We start from the raw sequence: 18,144 nt of genomic DNA, 5'->3' as shown, positions 1-18,144 counted from the left end.
GATTTCTTTGTGATACCTGGGCAGCCAGATAGGCAGCTCTGAAAAAGCTGGTACAGTAGACATTAGCACACCCGCACGCCCGCTGCGATGTCTGTTTGTGAATAGCCAGATCCAGAGCTAAACATGGTTTTACATGTTTAAATGGTTGGTGAAGAGCGAGCGAGAGAGAGATTTTTGAGCCTTCTGAAAATTATAGAAAACAGATTTTATTGCCCATAAATAAAATGTAGTGGGGACCGACTATGTTTACTTGTCTATGCATTGTTCCTGGCTGGCTACCTTTACGTGACAAGGTCAGGGTAAGTGGTTGTGACACAGACTGTATGGCATGAATGTCTCAAGTGTTTAGTATTTGCCTCCTTCCAAAATGTTGCAGCCTCCTAGTTGAGACGCTTGGCTTTCTCACACTGATAGGCATTCTCTTTCAATTTTAACACAAGCAAACAAACAAACAAACAAACAAACCAAAGCCTAAAAAACTCAGGATGAGTGATCTAATGTGCTTAGGATTGCTGTAGATAAAAGCTGTAAATGTCGTTACGTCTGTCTTTTACTGTTCACAAACTACTCAATAAGAACTTTGTTCATTTTCACTACAAGGAAGTCGAGACAGGGAGAGGAGCTATAATTTGGCAAAGAGCTCCTAGCTTAGTAAGTAGCAGAGAGATCTGGGAATTCAGGATGATCTCATTCTGGGTGAATTAATATTTATAGAAATCTAAATGTACAATACCTCCAATTAATACCAATGGGTAGACCTTTACCAAAAATGTTGTTTCAGGCAAACTAATCATTATCACCTAGAGCTCATGCTTTTATGACTTCTTCAATTTTGTTTTTTAAAAAGAGATAAATGTGTTATGTGATAACCTAGGTACTGGTCAAGGAATGTATGAGTAGGGTCTGGGGAGGCGTCTCACTGGACAGGAGTGAGGACTGAAATCCAAATCCTCACAGCTAACATATATGCAGGTGTAGCAGTCTGCTTGCAATCCCAGTGTGCCAGAGGTGTAGACAAGAGATCTGAGCAAGCTGGCCAGCCAGACTAGCCAACGTGGTGAGCTCTGTGTACAGGGAATGACTGTTCCTCAGTCTACAAGGTGGAGAGCAGTGGAGCAAACACTCAGTGTAACCTTGGGCCTCCATACACATGTGCTCACATGTGGGCAGACATATACACACAGCAGACATATAAAAAGGCACAGAGAAGAATAGAAGGAGGGAGGGACTGCATAGGATGGCAGGCTGGAACAGCGGCGCACCTCAGCTTATTTTGAAAGAGTTGTTTGCATCCAGGAGAGGTTAGGAAAAACTTAGGGATCTTGGATCTGTGCCTCTTGGCTATGTATGAGCTTCATGTCATTGAGCATGACTTTCTTCACGTGTCAAATTCGGATATCCATAGACCGCCATCAGCAGGACGCTTGTGAAAATGGAGCAAAGGAATTCTTAGTAAATGTTTGAAGAGTATTTGGCACTAAGAAGCTTCATGTGTCAGATGCCATATTGATGATCTGTTTGCTGTGGAACAAAACATCAAGAATGTAGTCACTGTAGAATAGCAAGTATCTGCTTTAAATTCTGTGGGTCGGCAGTTTGGGCTGATCAGTTCATTGGGTCCTTTGCTAGCTCTGACCAGAGGACTTGTGCTGCTAAGACTCACCCTCCATGTGATGGGGTCTCCACAGAATCAGCTGCCCCGTTGACGGCTGTGAGTTTAGTAGCCAGCTGGAATAGCTTACTTCTGTTTCGTACGCTTTCTTCAGCACCTTAACTGGGCTTGGGAGTTAGGCCTCCCCAACAGAGGTGATTTGCTTGGAGGAGCCCGAAAGTCAACATTTAGGTGTATTTGTGGGTACGACCTACCCACAAAGGATGAAGGTGCTGTCAGGGAAGGAAAAGGCATGTGAACTAAAGTTGGGGGAGATGAAGTACAGGCTTCTCAATGCCTGGTAGTCATGCTTGATTCTCTCAGCCACAGGTTGTGACTGTCCATGGGAAATGTTGTCTACCAAGGAAAGTTATTAGAAACTCTGCCAGAGCTGTTACTGGGGACTAGACTCATGCCCTGTCCAACATGTACTAAAAAACCCAGATTCAGAAATTAGGTGTTCATCATAAAACATATACAGTTTATAAAAACAGTTCAGCACAGTAAAATACTCTTAATGGAAACTACCGGAATCTAAAAAGTATTTTGCACCAACTCTTAAAGCCTAGGCTTAGAATTCTCATTATCTCATAGTCTACTAGTCAAATCATGTCCGAAAACTAAACCACTTGTTTTAGAACAATACATGAGTGAGGGGAAACCCCCTACCCCCAAATCTACTACATAGAGTACCGTTTGTCTCAAAACAACTATCTTCAAATACACATTTAATTAGTGATGTCTGTGTCTAAAATTATAAATTTGCAGAATTTGAATGTCTGTTGTATGTGAATTTTCAAAATTGAAGGTTGGATTTTTGTTATTTCAAAAGATTTGGCTTAAGAAAACTAAAGGAGAGGAAAATATGATTGGGCAGAAATTATGTTATTCTGTTTTCCTAAATTTAATTAAGAGCAATCTTAGTAAATATGAAATGACTTCTTATTCACTACTTATTTTTTCTAACCATGCTTGCTTACACATGTTAAATGTTACTTTCCAATTAAAACAAGTCACTTTAACATTGTATTCTCTTCTACTTTAAGAGAATGGCTGTGCTTAATCAGATGTCCGTCTTGGATATGATTAAAGCATTTAGAAGGAATTGGCGTGCTCATTGTAACTCTGAAAGGACGACGCTATGTGGTCCAGACTCCATGCTCTTGGCACTGCAGCTGTCCATGGCAGAAAACAACAAACAGGTCGGTGCACTATATTTACTTTAACTTTTTAAACTGACTTTTACTTGTTGCCCATTATAATAAGTTTGAGCTGAACTATTGTCTTAGTCAGGGTCTTGCTGCTGTGAACAGGCACCATGACCAATATAAGTTCTTATAAAGGACAACATTTAATTGGGGCTGGCTTACAGGTTCAGAGGCTCAGTCCATTATCATCAAGGCGGGAACATGGCAGCATCCAGGCAGGCATGGTGCAGGAGGAGCTGAGAGTTCTACATCTTCACCTGAAGGAAGCCAGGAGAAGACTGGGCATCCTCTGGCAGCTAGGAGGAGGGTCTCCAAGCCTATCCCCATAGTGACACACTTCCTCCAACAAGACCACACCTTCTAATAGTGCCACTCCCCTGGCCAAGTGTATGCACACCATCACAATTACACACACCGTTTTCTTTGTAATATTTGCCCTTCTAAAATAGGGTGTTTCAGAAATGCTTCTGTATATCTGTGTCAAAATACTACAGTTGGAATTTTATTTCTGAAATGATTCAATTTATTTCATGTGTATAATTTGAAGGTGAAATGTGGATATTTGATGTCGCATGAAAAATATAAAGTTAAATCTGCAACTCATGTGGTTAAATATATTCCTATTTAATAATTGTTCCTTTGTTCCCTAAAAGAAGCTCTAGAGGAGCAAGGACCATTTTTATTCAATGCAAAGTATTTTATGTCTGCTTTCAGCACTGTCGTGTGGATTTAGTGTTCTTAAACCTGTTTATGCATCAGAATCATTTGGGAGGTATTCATTGATTAGTTAATTTCTTTATTCTTCTCTCGTATATTACATCCTGACTGCAGTTTCTCCTCCCTCCTCTCCTCTAAGTCCCTCCCTCCCACCTCCCCTCTTCCCAGATCCACTCCTTCTCCTTTCCCTTCATAAAAGAGCAGGCCTCCCAGAGATATCAACCAAACATGATCAAGGCTGGATAAAGCAACCCATTAGGAGGAAAAGGGACCCAAGAGCAGACAAAAGAGTCAGAGACAGCCCATTCCCAGTGTTGGAGTCCCATGAGAACATCAAGCTACACAATTAGAACAAGTATGCAGAGGACCTAGGGCAAACCCATGCAGGCTTCCTGATTGTTGGTTCAGTTTCTGTGAGCCCTATGAGCACTGGTTATTTGATTCTGTAGACTGTGTTCTTGTGGTGTTTTTGATCCCTCTGGCTCCTAAAGTCCTTCCTCCCCATCTTCTACAGGATTTCATTTTGGGAGGTCTTTAAAAATATACTAGTTCATTGGCACTTGATGTCCCAAATCTGTAAATCCAGCTGCTCAGAAGACAGGAAAATGATGATCAGAAGCTCAAGGCCTGTCTGGACTAAAAAGTGAGCTCAAGGCTAGTCCATGCCTTGGGTCTTTGAGGCTCTGCCTCAAAACAACATATAAAAGGGGGCTGGAGAAATCTCAGTGGTAGAATGCTTTCCTAGCATATAGGAGGGGCTAGGTTCAATCTCCAGTACTGCAAACAAACGAACAAAGAAGCAAACAAACAACCCCAAGTTGTTGCCTTGTTGTCCTAATGGAGTCTTCACTGACCTGCTGGAAATTACCTTGAAGAAAATCTCTACAAAGTGATTCTCTTGTAGGTAGCTGGGGCCCACTGACCTTCCAGTAGAGATGGAGAATTGAGTCCATTGAGACCAGTGCTTGTTAATTCCTGTTATTTTGTTGTTATTGGTGGTGGTAGACTGTGTGTGTGTGTGTGTGTGTGTGTGTGTGTGTGTGCGCGCGAGCGCGTGTGTTTCCCTTCGTTGAGTTTTGCTGGTGTGAATTATTTATTGCCTATTATTTATTGCCCATATTTTTGTGGATGTACTTGTTGGGTTGGAGTTCTCCTTCTACTACTTTCTGTAGGGGCAGATTTGTGGCTAGATACTATTTAACTTTGACTTTATCATGGGATGTCTTGTTTTTCTCCATTCATGGTGATTGAAAGTTTTGCTGGGTATATTAGTATGGGCTGGCATCTGTGGTCTCAGAGTCTGCTGGACATCTGGCTTTTACAGTAAGGTTCTTGTACCATTGTAGAAATATCCTTCTTTAGGCTAGAATTTTTGTTTATGATTTTACTTCAAATATTTTGGGGGCCTTTGAGGTGCAGTTCTTCATTTTCTGGCTATGTTGTTTTTAGATTTAGTCTTTTTATAGTGTCCCAGATTTCTTAGATGTTTTGTGGCAGGAATTGATTAGATTTAATGTGATATTTTCTTTGACTGATGTATCTATTTCTTCTTTCATATCTTCAGTGTCTAAGACTCTTCCTTCCATCCCTTGCAGTTCTGTTGGGGACACTTGCTGGTGGTGTCTAGGTATCTGGGTTTGCAATAACTGTTGGTCTTGGTGCTGATTTCTGAGTTTGTCTTTATTAGATGGATGTGTTCTGTTTTTGGTTTTTTTTTTTGGTTTCTGTTTCGTCCCTGGTCTTCTGGCTGAAGTGGCCTGTTGTTGAATAGAGGGTCTTTGCCAGAGTTGGAGGCTGGAATTCTGGTGGCCTGCTGGGGATCTTGGGGTTCTGGGTGCTGGTGGGGCCTCTAGTCAAGCAGGGGGTTTCCACTGGAGGTGTGGGGCAGGATATGGTGATGAGGAGAGGAGGGGCTGTTGGGGGTAGCTTTGTGGGTGCTGGGGGAGTATTGGTGGGTTACAGAGTGGGGGGCTTATCTGGGGATCTGGATGCCGGAGTATCTTCTGGTGGAAGAAGGGTCTCTTAAAGATATTTTAAGTCTGGATTTCAAATAACATAAGGCTGGTTATCATAAAAAAAATACAGACAGATTTTTAATGATTCAAATGTTTGTTTTGGATATATTTTTTATTATTCTTAATTACGATTTCATTTCAAGGAATAACAGTTGTTAATTACTTAATTACCTATTCATCTTTAAATGGGACTATTGTAAAAGTCTTCGTATCAGTAGAAACTGGGGCAGGCAGCATATATTCCATCTCACAGATCCACACACAGATACTAAAATATGTTTGTTTTTCATGCTGAATTGAAAATGAGAAGTTAGAATTTTTAATGAGTTAAGGCTAGTGCTTTTTGGAAGTCATCATTATTAATATCTTACATATTAATGTGGGAAAAGAATGCACTGAATGAAAGTCACACCTTTAGTGCGTCTGTTGAGAATGCATCACATGCTCCCAGGGAGATACTTTAAGGAAAGCTTTTATGTGGAGATGAAATCCTGTCCGTAATCATAGTGGATCTCTTAGCAACTACATAGTATAGTTAGGTCACAGTCTTTTTGTTTCTTTCAGGAAAAACAGAAGCCAAGAAGTAGAAGAGTGAATTTGTCTGCTTAGTAGCATCTGAGTGCTCACAGAAAAGAGTGTAACTGATTTCTTAGCACTTGTTCTGCGCTCTGAGTTTTGCAGTGATACCTTTCTCCCTGTAATAGTAACACAATGGGAATCAAGTCCTAACAACAATAACCTGAACAGTAAGGCTGGATTTTTTTTTTTTTTTTTTTAGTCAAAATAAAATTTATTTTTTTTCTTTTTTTTCTTTTTTTTTTTAATTAACTTGAGTATTTCTTATATACATTTCGAGTGTTATTCCCTTTCCCGGTTTCCGGGCAAACATCCCCCTCCCCCCTCCCCTTCCTTATGGGTGTTCCCCTCCCAAACCTCCCCCCATTGCCGCCCTCCCCCCATAGACTAGTTCACTGGGGGTTCAGTCTTAGCAGGACCCAGGGTTTCCCCTTCCACTGGTGCTCTTACTAGGATATTCATTGCTACCTATGGGGTCAGAGTCCAGGGTCAGTCCATGTATAGTCTTTAGGTAGTGGCTTAGTCCCTGGAAGCTCTGGTTGCTTGGCATTGTTGTACTTTTGGGGTCTCGAGCCCCTTCAAGCTCTTCCAGTTCTTTCTCTGATTCCTTCAATAGGGGACCTATTCTCAGTTCAGTGGTTTGCTGCTGGCATTCGCCTCTATATTTGCTGTATTCTGGCTGTGTCTCTCAGGAGCGATCTACATCCGGCTCCTGTCGGTCTGCACTTCTTTGCTTCATCCATCTTGTCTAATTGGGTGGTTGTATATGTATGGGCCACATGTGGGGCAGGCTCTGAATGGGTGTTCCTTCAGTCTCTGTTTTAATCTTTGCCTCTCCCTTCCCTGCCAAGGGTATTCTTTTTCCTCATTTAAAGAAGGAGTGAAGCATTCACATTTTGATCATCCGTCTTGAGTTTCGTTTGTTCTAGGGATCTAGGGTAATTCAAGCATTTGGGCTAATAGCCACTTATCAATGAGTGCATACCATGTATGTCTTTCTGTGATTGGGTTAGCTCACTCAGGATGATATTTTCCAGTTCCAACCATTTGCCTACGAATTTCATAAACTTGTTGTTTTTTTTTTTTTTTTTGGTTCTTTTTTTCGGAGCTGGGGACCGAACCCAGGGCCTTGCGCTTCCTAGGCAAGCGCTCTACCACTGAGCTAAATCCCCAGCCCCAACTTGTTGTTTTTGATAGCTGAGTAATATTCCATTGTGTAGATGTACCACATTTTCTGTATCCATTCCTCTGTTGAAGGGCATCTGGGTTCTTTCCATTTTCTGGCTATTATAAATAAGGCTGCGATGAACATAGTGGAGCACGTGTCTCTTTTATATATTGAGGCATCTTTTGGGTATATGCCCAAGAGAGGTATAGCTGGATCCTCAGGCAGTTCAATGTCCAATTTTCTGAGGAACCTCCAGACTGATTTCCAGAATGGTTTTACCAGTCTGCAATCCCACCAACAATGGAGGAGTGTTCCTCTTTCTCCACATCCTCGCCAGCATCTGCTGTCACCTGAGTTTTTGATCTTAGCCATTCTCACTGGTGTGAGGTGAAATCTCAGGGTTGTTTTGATTTGCATTTCCCTTATGACTAAAGATGTTGAACATTTCTTTAGGTGTTTCTCAGCCATTCGGCATTCCTCAGCTGTGAATTCTTTGTTTAGCTCTGAACCCCATTTTTTAATAGGGTTATTTGATTCCCTGCGGTCTAACTTCTTGAGTTCTTTGTATATTTTGGATATAAGGCCTCTATCTGTTGTAGGATTGGTAAAGATCTTTTCCCAATCTGTTGGTTGCCGTTTTGTCCTAACCACAGTGTCCTTTGCCTTACAGAAGCTTTGCAGTTTTATGAGATCCCATTTGTCGATTCTTGATCTTAGAGCATAAGCCATTGGTGTTTTGTTCAGGAAATTTTTTCCAGTGCCCATGTGTTCCAGATGCTTCCCTAGTTTTTCTTCTATTAGTTTGAGTGTGTCTGGTTTGATGTGGAGGTCCTTGATCCACTTGGACTTAAGCTTTGTACAGGGTGATAAGCATGGATCGATCTGCATTCGTCTACATTTTGACCTCCAGTTGAACCAGCACCATTTGCTGAAAATGCTATCTTTTTTCCATTGGATGGTTTTGGCTCCTTTGTCAAAAATCAAGTGACCATAGGTGTGTGGGTTCATTTCTGGGTCTTCAATTCTATTCCATTGTTCTATCTGTCTGTCTCTGTACCAATACCATGCAGTTTTTATCACTATTGCTCTGTAATACTGCTTGAGTTCAGGGATAGTGATTCCCCCTGAAGTCCTTTTATTGTTGAGGATAGCTTTAGCTATCCTGGGTTTTTTGTTATTCCATATGAATTTGCAAATTGTTCTGTCTAACTCTTTGAAGAATTGGATTGGTATTTTGATGGGGATTGCATTGAATCTGTAGATTGCTTTTGGTAAGATGGCCATTTTTACCATATTAATCCTGCCAATCCATGAGCATGGGAGATCTTTCCATCTTCTGAGGTCTTCTTCAATTTCTTTCCTCAGTGTCTTGAAGTTCTTATTGTACAGATCTTTTACTTGCTTGGTTAAAGTCACACCGAGGTACTTTATATTATTTGGGTCTATTATGAAGGGTGTCGTTTCCCTAATTTCTTTCTCGGCTTGTTTCTCTTTTGTATAGAGGAAGGCAACTGATTTATTTGAGTTAAGTTTATACCCAGCCACTTTGCTGAAGTTGTTTATCAGCTTTAGTAGTTCTCTGGTCGAACTTTTGGGATCACTTAAATATACTATCATGTCATCTGCAAATAGTGATATTTTGACCTCTTCTTTTCCGATCTGTATCCCTTTGATCTCCTTTTGTTGTCTGATTGCTCTGGCTAGAACTTCAAGAACTATATTGAATAAGTAGGGAGAGAGTGGGCAGCCTTGTCTAGTCCCTGATTTTAGTGGGATTGCTTCAAGTTTCTCTCCATTTAGTTTAATGTTAGCAACTGGTTTGCTGTATATGACTTTTACTATGTTTAGGTATGGGCCTTGAATTCCTATTCTTTCCAGGACTTTTATCATGAAGGGGTGTTGAATTTTGTCAAATGCTTTCTCAGCATCTAATGAAATGATCATGTGGTTCTGTTCTTTCAGTTTGTTTATATAATGGATCACGTTGATGGTTTTCCGTATATTAAACCATCCCTGCATGCCTGGGATGAAGCCTACTTGATCATGGTGGATGATTGTTTTGATGTGCTCTTGAATTCGGTTTGCCAGAATTTTGTTGAGTATTTTTGCGTCGATATTCATAAGGGAAATTGGTCTGAAGTTCTCTTTCTTTGTTGTGTCTTTGTGTGGTTTAGGTATAAGAGTAATTGTGGCTTCGTAGAAGGAATTCGGTAGGGCTCCATCTGTTTCAATTTTGTGGAATAGTTTGGATAATATTGGTATGAGGTCTTCTATGAAGGTTTGATAGAATTCTGCACTAAACCCGTCTGGACCTGGGCTCTTTTTTGTTGGGAGACCTTTAATGACTCCTTCTATTTCCTTAGGAGTTATGGGGTTGTTTAACTGGTTTATCTGTTCCTGATTTAACTTCGATACCTGGTATCTGTCTAGGAAATTGTCCATTTCCTGAAGATTTTCAAATTTTGTTGAATATAGGTTTTTATAGTAAGATCTGATGATTTTTTGAATTTCCTCCGAATCTGTAGTTATGTCTCCCTTTTCATTTCTGATTTTGTTAATTTGGACACACTCTCTGTGTCCTCTCGTTAGTCTGGCTAAGGGTTTATCTATCTTGTTGATTTTCTCAAAGAACCAACTTTTGGTTCTGTTGATTCTTTCTATGGTCCTTTTTGTTTCTACTTGGTTGATTTCAGCTCTGAGTTTGATTATTTCCTGCCTTCTACTCCTCCTGGGTGTATTTGCTTCTTTTTGTTCTAGAGCTTTTAGGTGTGCTGTCAAGCTGCTGACATATGCTCTTTCCTGTTTCTTTCTGCAGGCACTCAGCGCTATGAGTTTTCCTCTTAGCACAGCTTTCATTGTGTCCCATAAGTTTGAGTATGTTGTATCTTCATTTTCATTAAATTCTAAAAAGTTTTTAATTTCTTTCTTTATTTCTTCCTTGACCCGGTTATCATTGAGTAGAGCATTGTTCAATTTCCACGTATATGTGGGCATTCTTCCCTTATTGTTATTGAAGACCAGTTTTAGGCCGTGGTGGTCCGATAGCACGCATGGGATTATTTCTATCTTTCTGTACCTGTTGAGGCCCGTTTTTTGACCAATTATATGGTCAATTTTGGAGAAAGTACCATGAGGGGCTGAGAAGAAGGTATATCCTTTTGCTTTAGGATAGAATGTTCTATAAATATCCGTTAAGTCCATTTGGCTCATGACTTCTCTTAGTCTGTCTACATCACTGTTTAATTTCTGTTTCCATGATCTGTCCATTGATGAGAGTGGGGTGTTGAAATCTCCCACTATTATTGTGTGAGGTGCAATGTGTGTTTTGAGCTTTAGTAAGGTTTCTTTTACGTATGTAGGTGCCCTTGTATTTGGGGCATAGATATTTAGGATTGAGAGTTCATCTTGGTTGATTTTTCCTTTGATGAATATGAAGTGTCCTTCCTTATCTTTTTTGATGACTTTTAGTTGGAAATTGATTTTATTTGATATTAGAATGGCTACTCCAGCTTGCTTCTTCTGACCATTTGCTTGGAAAGTTGTTTTCCAGCCTTTCACTCTGAGGTAGTGTCTGTCTTTGTCTCTGAGGTGTGTTTCCTGTAGGCAGCAGAATGCAGGGTCCTCGTTGCGTATCCAGTTTGTTAATCTATGTCGTTTTATTGGGGAGTTGAGGCCATTGATATTGAGAGATATTAAGGAATAGTGATTATTGCTTCCCGTTATATTCATATTTGGATGTGAGGTTATGTTTGTGTGCTTTCATTCTCTTTGTTTTGTTGCCAAGACGATTAGTTTCTTGCTTCTTCTAGGGTATAGCTTGCCTCCTTATGTTGGGCTTTACCATTTATTATCCTTTGTAGTGCTGGATTTGTAGAAAGATATTGTGTAAATTTGGTTTTGTCATGGAATATCTTGGTTTCTCCATCAATGTTAATTGAGAGTTTTGCTGGATACAGTAACCTGGGCTGGCATTTGTGTTCTCTTAGGGTCTGTATAACATCAGTCCAGGATCTTCTGGCCTTCATAGTTTCTGGCGAGAAGTCTGGTGTGATTCTGATAGGTCTCCCTTTATATGTTACTTGACCTTTTTCCCTTACTGCTTTTAATATTCTTTCTTTATTTTGTGCGTTTGGTGTTTTGACAATTATGTGACGGGAGGTGTTTCTTTTCTGGTCCAATCTATTTGGAGTTCTGTAGGCTTCTTGTATGTCTATGGGTATCTCTTTTTTTAGGTTAGGGAAGTTTTCTTCTATGATTTTGTTGAAGATATTTACTGGTCCTTTGAGTTGGGAGTCTTCACTCTCTTCTATACCTATTATCCTTAGGTTTGATCTTCTCATTGAGTCCTGGATTTCCTGTATGTTTTGGACCAGTAGCTTTTTCCGCTTTACATTATCTTTGACAGTTGAGTCAATGATTTCTATGGAATCTTCTGCTCCTGAGATTCTCTCTTCCATCTCTTGTATTCTGTTGGTGAAGCTTGTATCTACAGCTCCTTGTCTCTTCTTTTGGTTTTCTATATCCAGGGTTGTTTCCATGTGTTCTTTCTTGATTGCTTCTATTTCCATTTTTAATTCCTTCAACTGTTTGATTGTGTTTTCCTGGAATTCTTTCAGGGATTTTTGCGATTCCTCTCTGTAGGCTTTTACTTGTTTATTAATGTTTTCCTGTGCTTCCCTAAGTGTGTTCATGTCTTTCTTGAAGTCCTCCAGCATCATGATCAAATATGATTTTGAAACTAGATCTTGCTTTTCTGGTGTGTTTGGATATTCCATGTTTGTTTTGGTGGGAGAATTGGGCTCCGATGATGGCATGTAGTCTTGGTTTCTGTTGCTTGGGTTCCTGCGCTTGCCTCTCGCCATCAGATTATCTCTAGTGTTACTTTGTTCTGCTATTTCTGACAGTGGCTAGACTGTCCTATAAGCCTGTGTGTCAGGAGTGCTGTAGACCTGTTTTCTTCTCTTTCAGTCAGTTATGGGGACAGAGTGTTCTGCTTTTGGGCGTGTAGTTTTTCCTCTCTACAGGTCTTCAGCTGTTCCTGTGGGCCTGTGTCTTGAGTTCACCAGGCAGCTTTCTTGCAGCAGAAAATTTGTTCTTACCTGTGGTCCTGAGCCTCAGGTTTGCTCGTGGGGTGCTGCCCAGGGGCTCTCTGCAGCGGCAGCAACCAGGAAGACCTGTGCCACCCCTTCCGGGAGCTTCAGTGCACCAGGGTTCCAGATGGTCTTTGGCTTTTTCCTCTGGCGTCCGAGATGTGTGTGCAGGGAGCAGTGTCTTCTGGTTTCCCAGGCTTGTCTGCCTCTCTGAAGGTTTAGCTCTCCCTCCCACGGGATTTGGGTGCAGAGAACTGTTTATCCGGTCTGTTTCCTTCAGGTTCCGGCGGTGTCTCTGGCACAGGGGTCCTGCCGCTCCTGGGCCCTCCCCCACGGGAGCCCAGAGGCCTTATACAGTTTCCTCTTGGGCCAGGGATGTGGGCAGGGGTGAGCAGTGTTGGTGGTCTCTTCCGCTCTGCAGCCTCAGGAGTGCCCACCTGACCAGGCGGTTGGGTCTCTCTCTCACCGGGTCTGGGAGCAGAGAGCTGCTGCGGGCCGGGATCCGCGGGTGTGGGACTTCCGGTAAACACAGAACGTGCCCGGTCCTAGAGAAATTCTGCTTCCGTGTGTCCCAAGCTCACCAGGCAGCTTTCTTGCAGCAGAAAATTTGGTCTTTCCTGTGGTCCCGAGGCTCAGGTTCGCTCGTGGGGTGCTGCCCAGGGGCTCTCTGCAGCGGCAGCAACCAGGAAGACCTGTGCCGCCCCTTCCGGGAGCTTCAGTGCCAAGGCTGGATTTTAAAGCCAGTACTTGGAATATATTCTGTTATGTGGGAATTCCTCATGACACTGGAGATGTTAACTAAGACAGTAAAAACCCTGTAGCTAACCACAGTATATTATGCATGCATCCTGCCTCTGCCTCCCATGTATTGGGATTAAAGGTGTACTCCATCATGCCCAACCCCAATTACCAATTTTTATCTGCAAACATGCCTACTTATTTATATTTTATCACGTTATCAAAGTCTCAGTGTTTCCTTTAACAACATGCTATTGGTATTCCATTATCAATCAGGTGAATGGCCATTCAAGCATTAAGCACTCACATTTACCCTTGTCGTTGTTTTGCCTCTTTCAGCATCACGGAGAATTCACCGTCTGTCTCAGCGATGTCTTACTGACGTGGAAATACTTCTTACACGAGAAACTGAACTTGCCCATTGAAAATATGAAAGTGGTCGACCACTATGAAGACATTAGGAAAACATACGATGATTTCTTGAAGAATAGCAATACACTAGATCTGATTGATGTTTATAAAAAATGTAGCATCATGACTTCTAATTGTGAGAAACACATGATATCCTCTGTAAGTATTCTAAGAATAATTCTACTTTAATCAAATTAAAGTTCAGCTAAAATACTTTTATTTTAAGCCATAGATAGAATTACTAGTCTTAAAAGTATGGCAGGAGGCAGGGAATATGTCTTTGTTTTCAGTAGTAAAGACAAAATGACAAAAGTTTTTTTTTTCTTTTGAAATCATGCTAAAAATGGAAAATTTAGCTACCCAAAGTCTAGTGTTTACTTGAAAGAAATATTTTTGATAAGTTTTGTTGGGCGTGTGATATTATTTGATAAAAGAATATTTTTCTTAATAGAAAAAAATTGGCAAGGAAATAGATTCCAAATGTCAGATTTCTTTTGAATCAGATCAAAGATTACCTGTCTACAACTTTTTCCGTTTTGTTGAATGTACATGTTTATTAGGTGTGTATTGTATAAACAACTGTTACAGTTCTTTTGCATGGTTTAATAGCTTCTTAGTCATGCCATATATTACTGTCAGAGAATAGAATAACATAATATCTGAGAATAAACTTCATTGTATAAACATTTAATTTTAATAGAGAAAAGTTTAAAAGCTGTGATCCTTAGATTTGTTCATATTAGAATTGATGAACTATTTAAAATCTATTTGTACATATGCAGGTTTTATTTTTTGAGTGTTGAAAATACTTTAACACTTTCTGTGTGCTAATAAGGTAATGAGTAAATGTTGGCAATGGCTGACTGTATATTTGGAATTAGGAATTATTTCCTGTATTTTGTGAGATACTAAGCTCTTTTTATATGGTAATTAGTAATAGCACATATGTTCATTATAATAGAAATCTCTGGTATAAAAATGTGTTTTAACAATGCAGAAGCTTGGGGCTGGAGAGATGGCTCAGTGGTTAAGCACTGACTGCTCTTCAAGAGGTTCTGAGTTCAAATCCCAGCAACCACATGGTGGCTCACAACCATCTGTAATGGGATCTGATGCCCTCTTCTGGTGTGTCTGAAGACAGCGACAGTGTACTCACATACATTAAATAAATAAATCTTAAAAAAAGGAAAGTAGAAGCTTATTTTACTCCCTGTAGAAGAGCCATGTGATTCTTACTTAAATGGTCAAAGGTAGGCGTTGAAGTTCCAACGGGACAGTAGTGCTCATGGAGGGAGGCAGTAGGACCAGAGCATGACATTCTCCTTTTAAGGAGAAGCAGCTCTTTTGCCTCAGTCTAATTGCTTAAAGCTGAGTTGGGCGTGTGGAGAATGTGGTCTTTATTTGGAGTAGTAATGTGCCAGGGTGAGAGCAAACACTGGGGCTGACCTGTTATAACTTCTTCAAGCACACACTCACATGTGCTCTTCTCCTGTCCATGTAGAGAAGAACCTTGAGAGAAGGGTTTTGGTTTTGGTTTCTTCTTTCCTATAGGGCTGATTTTTGACTAGCTCTCCATAGTTAATGTACAAAGCTAATCATAGGTAAAAAGAGATGCCTGAAATCTTGGGCGCAGTGTTTTCATCCTGTGCTTTTCCTGTTTAGGGGGAATGCATTCTCTAACACATTTCCTCACTGAGGGAAAAGGACAGCTTTTCAGGCTGTGTGGAAGATTGTCTGCAAATGTCAACATCTCTGCAGAACACCAAAAATTAAACTGAAGCTGCAAAGATGGTGGTTCATGAAGAAAACTTTGAAATTATAACAATGTAGTCTCTGATAAATATCAGACGTTTTCTTCAAGGAAATTTCCACTAACAAAATTGTATAGCAAAATGTATCTCGGTTGATTCTTCTAAAGTACATTAAATGGGACCTAATTAATTTGTGCTATGTCTTTAAAGTTACATATCAGAGTATTCTAAATCATTCTGATTTTTATGCTCTTGAATTCATGGCCTTACTAAAGTCGCTTTGTTTCTTATATTTTGTAGTTTAAATAATGCAGAGATTATTAGGAATTAAGATAAACATGAGGTAGTTCTGGAAACATGGTAACTTGAATCTTTACCCCCAAGTTTATGATTCTTCTCCATCTGGGAGCACATATGGCTTTGGGTTCTAACAGGAATATCAGAGAGAGAGAGAGATTTGGGTTCTAGCAGGAATATCAGGGAGATTTGGGGCAGAGTTGGATTTCACATGAAAGGAATTTAAGTATCTGGACCACAGCAGCAGAGACCTATGGCCAGCAGAAGTGTAGATCTCCGAAGAACTTAGGCACAGATCTGTGGTTAGTTCTATTACTTCCTGTTGGTAAGAACGCGGAGACTTCTTTGACCTAGGCAGTTGGACCGCAGTCTTTTTATTTTCTTCTAAGGCTGTGCGGAGCAGCACGGAGACCATGCCACTTGCAGAAACCATCATTTCAGAGAGAGCCAAGAGAAACAACAACCCAGCGTGGAATCACGATCATTAGCTAGACAAGGATGAGTCAACTGGCCACACATTCTCAACAAAAGAGAGCTGTTAGAGAGGAGAATAACACCTAGTACACAGAAATACCAAGTGTGTACAGGAATTCACGGATAACACCTAAGCACAAGACTTGCTAGATCTTACCTAACAAAGAAGATGCGCTTCTGGGGATGTTGTGTGGTGACGTAGGGATGCCAGAGCACGTGCTCCAACCGCCCAACTGCAGGGAGGGTACGGGGGTGCAGCTTCCTACGTTGAACTCTGGGTAGGAGAGCTCGTTTTTCCTGATGAAGCCACCCTTAAAAAAGTTCACACAAGACAGGACTCCTGAGGAAGCTACCTTTAGCTGTAGCCAGAGACTTGTAGGAGATGCCCTGAATCTTTGTGAACCGAGTGTGGAAGGTGGACTAATGTCTTCAAGCCTTTCCCAGGATATCCCTATCCACGTGACCGAGGTCAGCACCACAGCTGTCTCTAGGAAAAAGAAGCCCATTTCCAGGGCTTCCAAGCGGCCCCGTGGGCAGTTAAGGCCCTGCCAGGACCTCTCAACGCCTGGGGAAGATACCTGTGTATTAGCCTCATTGGTCCAACGACCGTCACAGAAGCAACAGTCTCTCGCAGCCGTGTCTCAAACCTCATCGTTACCCAAGGGTCTCCATAAAACCCGCAGGGGAAAGCGAGACCCGAAGAAGCTGGCAGCTGCTATGGAGCGGGTGAGGCAGTGGGAAAGTCGCCTTCTCCAGAACCTTGAGGAAGCCACGCATCACCACCTCACTGTTGAAACTGAGAATAAGAAACCAGTGATGCAGTTTAACACAGAAGACCAGCCAGATGCCGCCTCCGAGGTCCACACAGGGCATAGACATTTGTTTTTTTGGACACATGGCCACTAACTACAAAGTTGGCATTACTCATAAATGTTTGTACCACCCACTTTATCAAAGAAAAAGTTTGTTCTTTTATTGTAAAAATGTAAACATTCTTACTTTTCAGCCCCATCCATCTCTCCTGGTTTACCCCACCCCTTCTTCAGGCACAGGAACGTGTGCTGTCAGAGACGGAGCTAAAAGCTTGTTGGTAGGGTAGAATCAGCAGTTCCTGGGTGAAACTGAAAACTGGTTTGCAAAAGCAGTATTGAGTAGATGCCAAGGGCACATAAGGTCTAAGATACTCTAAGAGGCAGGTGAGAAGCTTTATTTTTAAGCTCCAGGTTGGGCTGAAAATATTGGGCGGAAAATATTTCTTCCAGTTTGTATCAGAATTGGAGGCATTTTTTTTGGAGGGTTACCAACTTCCAGAAAAATCAGGAAATCTACTGCAAATAGATGCAGGCTGGCAACAACAACCATTGGGGTAGTTCAGTATTTCCTCTACCCCAGTTCTGTGTGTGGTAGGAATTTACTGTGTAAGATGCTTGAGCGTTTGTAACTTATGAAATTCTCCCTATGTAAGTGGACTATTCAGTTGGCCCATTTTTTCTTATAGTTACTAGTAGGTTATAAAAATACCAGTTATAAAAATGGTAAGTCTTAACTTTTCAAATAAAACATGAAAATATAAAGAAACACGAGAGGTTATATAATGATATAAAAGCAAATACTTCCAGGTAATTCCTCTTAATTTTTATGATAAGTAAACTGTTTTCATGATAACTAAGAGAAAAATATTAGGAAGATTTCCCGTATAGCAGGCATATTGACATACAAATTAGCATCCCAACAAATAGTAAAGAACTTAGACGTAGAGCTACAGGAGTTGATGCGAAGATGCTAGTGGTTTCCATCAAAAGGGAAAAGACATGAGGGTGTAATGAAATAATAGATTTGTCATACCAAATAGTACTGTTAGCTGAAGAGAAACCATAGTCTACTGATGATCTGAGTTCCAGCTTATATTGACATATATACATAGACATTCTGATAAAAATTCCTGGTCTCTTAAATATTATAAGATTTCTTAGTTATAATTCATTGATTTATATTTAGATATGTTTGTTATTTAACAAAAGAGTAAATAGAATGTCCCTTCCTAACCA

General features: G+C 40.8%; 1 protein-coding gene and 1 long non-coding RNA gene across 11 annotated transcripts in view; one reads left to right on the top strand and one right to left on the bottom strand.

Moving 5' to 3' along the window:
• Positions 1 to 18,144, top strand: part of Parpbp (PARP1 binding protein) — a 69,428-nt gene that overhangs the window by 7,935 nt on the left and 43,349 nt on the right. For 3 of the 9 annotated variants that reach the window (XM_087555216.1, NM_001401236.1, NM_001401237.1), the window contains exons 2-3: positions 2,698 to 2,853; positions 13,503 to 13,733. In XM_087555216.1, coding sequence (XP_087411342.1) covers positions 2,701 to 2,853; positions 13,503 to 13,733 — 384 coding nt within the window. In that variant the 5' untranslated portion in view covers positions 2,698 to 2,700. Of the gene's footprint in view, positions 1 to 2,697; positions 2,854 to 6,155; positions 6,338 to 13,502; positions 13,734 to 16,011; positions 17,293 to 18,144 lie in introns of those variants that run through there. The other 6 variants (XM_087555214.1, XM_087555213.1, NM_001166676.2 and 3 more) reach the window with 5 other exon arrangements.
• Positions 188 to 16,655, bottom strand: LOC148004607 (uncharacterized). Of its 2 annotated transcripts, none has more exons than XR_015624573.1 (4): positions 16,254 to 16,655; positions 13,471 to 13,609; positions 1,664 to 1,884; positions 188 to 1,521 (listed from the first exon to the last, which is right to left on the bottom strand). It is a non-coding gene; the product is annotated as an uncharacterized LOC148004607 (long non-coding RNA). The 2 variants fall into 2 exon arrangements; XR_015624574.1 differs by having other exon boundaries at positions 13,477 to 13,609.

The sequence above is a fragment of the Rattus norvegicus genome, chromosome 7, assembly GCF_021556685.1.
Source record: "Rattus norvegicus strain SHRSP/BbbUtx chromosome 7, alternate assembly SHRSP_T2T, whole genome shotgun sequence".
Taxonomy (NCBI): domain Eukaryota; kingdom Metazoa; phylum Chordata; class Mammalia; order Rodentia; family Muridae; genus Rattus; species Rattus norvegicus.
The sequence above is the reverse complement of the archived record's forward strand: the minus strand, read 5'-3'. Positions and strand labels throughout refer to the sequence as shown.